Source organism: Capricornis sumatraensis, chromosome X (genome assembly GCF_032405125.1).
Source record: "Capricornis sumatraensis isolate serow.1 chromosome X, serow.2, whole genome shotgun sequence".
Taxonomy (NCBI): domain Eukaryota; kingdom Metazoa; phylum Chordata; class Mammalia; order Artiodactyla; family Bovidae; genus Capricornis; species Capricornis sumatraensis.
The window spans coordinates 87,872,829-87,879,810 of NC_091092.1; the positions used below are offsets into that span (position 1 = coordinate 87,872,829).

The following is a 6,982-nucleotide window of genomic DNA, read 5'->3' on the forward strand; positions in this document are numbered from 1 at the left end:
TTTGATGCAAAGAGGGCAATTTAGAAGACCTCTTTTTGGTTCAGGAGATCCTACCAGAGGAAGAAACATAGGACCTGCCTGCCAGCCTTTCATTTTTCCTTGCCCTATCCTTTGTGGTAGTGGAGCCTGGATGCTGTTACCCATGTGAAAGGAAAGGTTTAAAGCGGTATCCTTTGGGCTTTTATCAGAACATGTTGCTGAACACCAAGCTTTTCAAGATGGTCCTCCTGAGCATCCTTAGAATCCTTCTTCTTTGGGGACTGGTGCTTTTTATGGAACATAGGGTCCAAATGACACAGGTAGGGCAGCCCTCTATTGCCCACCTGCCTGAGGCCCCTACCTTGCCCCTGATTCAGGAGCTGCTAGAAGAAGCCCCTGGCAAGCAGCAGAGGAAGCCGCGGGTCTTAGGGCATCCCTTACGGTATATGCTGGAGCTGTACCAGCGTTCAGCTGACGCAAGTGGACACCCTAGGGAAAACCGCACCATTGGGGCCACCATGGTGAGGCTGGTGAGGCCGCTGGCTAGTGTAGCAAGGCCTCTCAGAGGTGAGTTATCATACTATATTGTTCTGGTGGGGGTGGGGGGGGAGAAAAATGGGGAAGAAAAGTGTAGAAAAAAGTGGATCTGTCAGTTTTCTGTCAGGCTTCACACTGCCTACAGGGTGGGTGGTTTTCAAAAGATGGCACCCTTGGGAGAACCTGGCTCCAAATTTGCTTCCCTTTAGGGCTCCAATTTGAGAACAGATTGCCTTGGGGCCTCCCTGAGGACTTTCTCCCAGGCCCCAGGGCAACTCATTGATGTGTCAGCTCCTAGCTTTCAAAGAAAGTTTTAATGCTTATTAGATCACTGAAAATTCTAACTGAGAAATACTCATTATGTTCTGTGGAGGGCTGTTTCTCTTGTTTTATTCTTAGAAGACAAAAGGTACAGGATGTTGAGTTGGGGAAATTTACAAGGCCTCAGAAAGGACAGAAACAGGCTCACACCTGAGAGTCTGTTATTGTATTTAATCCTTAATGATAGGGACCCTCCTTAGCTGTCCTGAAAGGCTTAGCCTGGTTTTTAAAGAAAAGGGAAACAGAGAGCAAAGTTAAATGACTTGCAGAGGTCACAAGGATAGGGTGGCAGAGGCAGGAGCTGAGCTTCAAGTCTGTCTTATTTTATAGTCTGTCCATAACTACTTAAGTGTTTTGAATGTCATACCCTGATATCCTTGTACATGAAGCAGTTTTTCTGTTTAGACTATGTTGCTAGTTTGGGTTTGTGGTACCAAACGTATTTTGGAATTTTCTTTGTTCCCCTCAGTTGCTTCTGCTTTAAACATCTTCATTAGAGACTGATCTAGGGCAGTAGTGGGCTTATGCAGTGCAGGGTTCTCTAGGGAATGAAGAAAGCCATCAATTTCAAGGAAATCTTGGGAACCTGGTGAAATCAATCTTAAGCCTTTGCTAGTATCAAAGATGACAACAGACATGGTTTACCTCCCTCCTCCAAGTAAAACAACCACCATTCCCTTAAGCTAAACTTTAGTGTGTGCTTACCATGTGCCGGGTATTAAGCACAGTACTTTTACAAACATTATCTTCCTTAATCCTCCCCAATATCATATGAAGTAGGTGTGTGTGCGAGCTCAGTTGTATCTGATTCTTTGTGACCCCATGGACTATATCTGCCAGGCTCCTCTGTCCATGGAACTTTCCAGGCAAGAATACTGGCGTGGGTTGCCATTTCCTCCTCCAGGGGATCTTCCCATCCCAGGGATCAAACTCCCATCTTCTGTGTTTCCTACATTGGCAAGAGGATTCTTTACTACTGCTCCACTATGGAATACTATGAATATACCCATTATATAGGTGAAGAAAATGAAGCTCAGTGTAACACAGCTAGTAATTAATAGAGCTGGGTTTCTAACCCGGGCTTTCAGGCTTCAGAGCCTGTGCTTTTAATTACCCTGCTGTGCTGACTGCTTAACAGACTTTAATTGAGCACCAAGCACTGTGTTGGGGTTGGGTATAAAAAGGCAAATAACTGCTCTAGGAGCCCCCACTATAGTAGAATGGAGATGTAAGTAACAACATAATGGTGGTACAGCACAGCAAATGCTTTGAAAAGGATAAACAGTAGGATTCCTGGGGCTCCAAGAAGAAATGGGTTGCTACTTAGGGCAAGGAGAGGGAAATGCTGAAATAGTTGAAAGGCCTCATTGGAGAGGCGGCATTTGAGCCAGACTTTGCAGAAGGAGTAAAGAGACTATGGATACAGGGAGGGAAGTGCATTCTGATTGAGGAAAAAGAAGATAACTTGATAAGGTTGGAGATTCACTCGACAAGTATTTATTTAGCAACTGCTAAGTGCTAGGCATTGTTCTAGGTGTTGGAATGTGATCAAGATGGGCATGGTTCTCTGGGTGAGACAAGTAAGTAAACATGGATAGTAGTAAATTGTGGTAAATGCTACCGAAGAATGAAATAGGTGGTTCTGATAGAGAATAGCAAAGAAATCTTCCCTTTGCATGGGATTGTCAGTGAAGGCATGTTTGAAGAGGTGACATTTGAGCTGAGGTCTGTAAGGTAACAAGCTTGGCATGAGAAGAGAGGAGAGAATTCTGATCTAGGCAGAGGGAACAACATGCACAAAGGCCTAAAGGTGGAAACAAGTACTTGAAGAATAGAAGGAAGATCAGGATGGTTGGAGCCTAGTGAGATTGTAGAGAGTCGTGGGATATGAAACTGATGAGGCTCAGGGATGCAGTGGTCATTACACGCGATCTGGATTTCACTCATAAGCTGCATAAGTCAATTCTGTACAGATGATATGAGGCTAGAAAGTAGAATGTCTAGAATTAGGCCAGTATCTTGGTCTGACTGTGGGACATACTGGTATCTAGGGACTCTGGAAAGGATCCAGAAATGGATGACAAGAGAGGTGGGTCTGATCATTCCATCAGAGAGATGATCCAGCTGAATCAAGCTTGCTTTGAGAGCTATTCCAGGTTCAATCGCACAGGATGTGTGAGTCAGACATTTCCCTGAAAAGTTCTGAGCAGACCCTTCCTGGCCCTGATCCTTAGCAACCCCACCCTGCTTCAGGAAATATGTGATGTCAGGGTCTGAAAGGAAAGGGCAGTTCCTCACCAGACTGCCTGCTAGAGATTTGGTTTAGATTCCTTTCCAGGCAGGGTGGGGCAGATGTATGGGTGGGTGTCTTGGAAAGATTATTACAGGATGGGAGTATGGAGTAACTCGAGAAAGCAATTACAAGCCTGGCTTGAGCTTTGTCTGAATGATATCCAAGTACCCCAAACTTGAGGGTGTATTAAGCATGAGCTGGAACCTGAACTTTAAAAAAAAAAATTGATGTATGGTTTCACTCATACGTGGAATATAAAAACAAAAATTAAAAACTCAGAAACAGATCAGATTAGTGTTTACCAGTGGGTAAAAGGGTTGGAGAATGTGCGAAATAGGTGAAGGGAGTTAATTGTGTGATAACAGATGATGGTAACTAAGCTTGTGGTGGTGATCACTCTGTAGTGTATACAGATGTTAAATTATGATGAATTATGATTATGAATTTTGCACCTGAAACTTGGATACATAACTAAAAAAATCCTGATGCATCAAAACATTCAAGAGCTTCTATGTTGAACATCCCAAGCTTACTGAATTCCAGGCTCATGGATTCAGTGGAGAAGGAAGATTAGGTAGATAACATGTAAATTAGCATGGCCATGGTTAGTGACTGGACATGGAAAAACAGACTGGTTCTAAATAGGAAAAGGAGTACGTCAAGGCTGTATATCGTCACCCTGCTTATTTAACTTATATGCAGAGTGCATCATGAGAAACACTGGGCTGGAAGAAACACAAGCTGGAATCAAGATTGCCGGGAGAAATATCAATAACCTCAGATATGCAGATAATACCACCCTTATGGCAGAAAGTGAAGGGGAACTAAAGAGCCTCTTGATGAAAGTGAAAGAGGAGAGTGAAAAAGTTGGCTTAAAGCTCAACATTCAGAAAACTAAGATCAGGGCATCAGGTCCCATCACTTCATGGCAAATAGATGGGGAAACAGTGACAGACTTTATTTTCTTGGGCTCCAAAATCACTGCAGATGGTGACTGCAGCCATGAAATTAAATAAGACGCTTGCTCCTTGGAAGGAAAGTTATGACCAACCTAGACATCATATTAAAAAGCAGAGACATTATTTTGCCAACAAAGATCCATCTAGTCAAGGCTATGGTTTTTCCAGTAGTCATGTATGGATGTGATAGTTGGACTATAAAGGAAGCTGAGCGCTGAAGAATTGATGCTTTTGGACTGTGGTATTGGAGAAGACTCTTGAGAGTCCCTTGGACTGCAAGGAGATCCAACCAGTCCATCCTGGGGGAAATCAGTCCTAGGTGTTCATTGGAGGGACTGATGTTGAAGCTGAAACTCCAATACTTTGGCCACCTGATGTGAAGAGCTGACAATTGGAGATGACCCTGATGCTGTGAAAGATTGGGGGCAGGAGAAGGGGACAACAGAGGTTGAGATGGTTGGATGGCATCACCAACTCAATGGACATGGGTTTGGGTGAACTCCAGGAGTTGGTGATGGACAGGGAGGCCTGGCGTGTTTTGGTTCATGGGGTCACAAAGAGTCGAACACGACTGAGCAACTGAACTGAACTGAACTGATGGTTAGTGAAAGGTGAAGATGACAGAAGGGTTTTTCTTGCTATTGACCTTTTTTGTAATCGTTGCTCTTGACCTTTGCCAGGAGAGGGCGCAGAAGGTCAGAGCACTGCAGGTCCTGCTTTTCAATGCTTTGGCCACTAGGTGTCAGCATCACAGTTTAGATTAAAATAATCACTTTGTAGCTCAGCTGGTAAAGAATCCGCCTGCAATGCGAGAGACCTCAGTTCGATCCCTGGGTTGGGAAGATCCCTGGAGAAGGGAAAGGCTACCCACTCCAGTATTCTGGCCTGGAGAATTCTATGGACTGTATAGTCCATGAGGTCGCAAAGAGTCAGACAAGGCTGAGCGACTTTCACTTCCAAAGATGCATCTTTTAAGTAGACTTTTTAGTTGAGGTCATTTATATGACTGGGCCTTGTTGAAAATGGTATTTACAATGAATGGGGTAAACGAAGAATCATTTCCGGTAAGGAATGGAAAAGAGGGAGATTGAGGATTAAGGGAGAACCTGCCCAATAATGGAATAGCTGCTCAAGAAGAAATTCAAATAGAAAGCAAAAGTAGTAAATACCTGTCCCAACTAGAAAAAATAATTTTGTGGCATCTCCAACCCAGATTTGAAGCAATAGCAGACCATACCCCCCAATATTGGACTGTCACCCTGAAGCTGCCACTATATAGTGATATAGCATGAAGATTTATTATTAATTCATATGTTTCAATGACCCTCTTAATTGGTCACCTTTTTAATAGTCAACTAAATAATACAATATGTACAGACAGTTCTGTATTTGAGGTGTTTTTCTCCGTCTAGGGGTATGAGTGATCTAAAAATGAGCCACAATTTGTCATCTTAAGGGAAAAAGACTTGGACTCAAACCTTTATTCTAACAAACACTGGTTTGTGTGTCCTCTGGCATAGCTTCTCTGACCTTCAGTTTCCTTGTCTGCAAAATGGGAATAACAACTATCTCATAAGGCTATTGTGGATTCAAGAGCTAATGCATGTAAAGCATCTAATACATTATATAAGTGCTCAATAGATCGCTATTAGGATCTTAAATTCATTTCAAAGCTGCTTGTCAGTTTGTACTGAGCAGGTCTGTTAGGGAGACTAAGGCTAGGATGTAAGAAGCTAACGTTTTGCTCTTGTTCCCTCTTACTAATGCAGGCTCCTGGCACATACAGACCCTGGACTTTCCTCTGAGACCAAACCGGGTAGCATACCAACTAGTCAGAGCCACTGTGGTTTACCGCCATCAGCTTCACCTAACTCATTCCCACCTCTCCTGCCATGTGGAGCCCTGGGTCCAGAAAAGCCCAACCAATCACTTTCCTTCTTCAGGAAGAGGCTCCTCAAAGCCTTCCCTGTTGCCCAAAACTTGGACAGAGATGGATATCATGGAACATGTTGGGCAAAAGCTCTGGAATCACAAGGGGCGCAGGGTTCTACGACTCCGCTTCGTGTGTCAGCAGCCAAGAGGTAGTGAGGTTCTTGAGTTCTGGTGGCATGGCACTTCATCATTGGACACTGTCTTCTTGTTACTGTATTTCAATGACACTCAGAGTGTTCAGAAGACCAAACCTCTCCCTAAAGGCCTGAAAGAGTTTACAGAAAAAGACCCTTCTCTTCTCTTGAGGAGGGCTCGTCAAGCAGGCAGTATTGCATCTGAAGTTCCTGGCCCCTCCAGGGAGCATGATGGGCCTGAAAGTAACCAGTGTTCCCTCCACCCTTTTCAAGTCAGCTTCCAGCAGCTGGGCTGGGATCACTGGATCATTGCTCCCCATCTCTATACCCCAAACTACTGTAAGGGAGTATGTCCTCGGGTACTACACTATGGTCTCAATTCTCCCAATCATGCCATCATCCAGAACCTTGTCAATGAGCTGGTGGATCAGAATGTCCCTCAGCCTTCCTGTGTCCCTTATAAGTATGTTCCCATTAGCATCCTTCTGATTGAGGCAAATGGGAGTATCTTGTACAAGGAGTTTGAGGGTATGATTGCCCAGTCCTGCACATGCAGGTGACAGCAAAGGTGCAGCTAGATCAGGTTTGCCCAAGAAATTCGAAAAGGATTTATAATAAATACTGTTAAATCTGAGAGTGCTCAACCCAAGTGCTCTACCCAATCTGTAGATTCTATTCCTTGCCTTCAGCATTGTACTTTAAGTCTTCTTCCCCTATTTATGAGTGCCTCACTTTATAAAAACAGTTCTGATGCCAAATATCAGTATGTTTTGACCACTAGTCAATCTTCTGAGGATCTAGACGGTTTGGGGTGAAGACAGCAACTT

The 6,982-nt window shown here is 43.9% G+C and overlaps 1 protein-coding gene across 1 annotated transcript; it reads left to right on the top strand.

The window, feature by feature from the left end:
* Nucleotides 1–218: 218 nt before the first annotated feature.
* On the top strand, nt 219–6,715 carry BMP15 (bone morphogenetic protein 15). Its single transcript, XM_068962865.1, has 2 exons — nt 219–546; nt 5,859–6,715. Exons 1-2 carry the CDS (start codon nt 219–221, stop codon nt 6,713–6,715), a joined length of 1,185 nt encoding a protein of 394 aa, XP_068818966.1.
* Nucleotides 6,716–6,982: the final 267 nt, after the last annotated feature.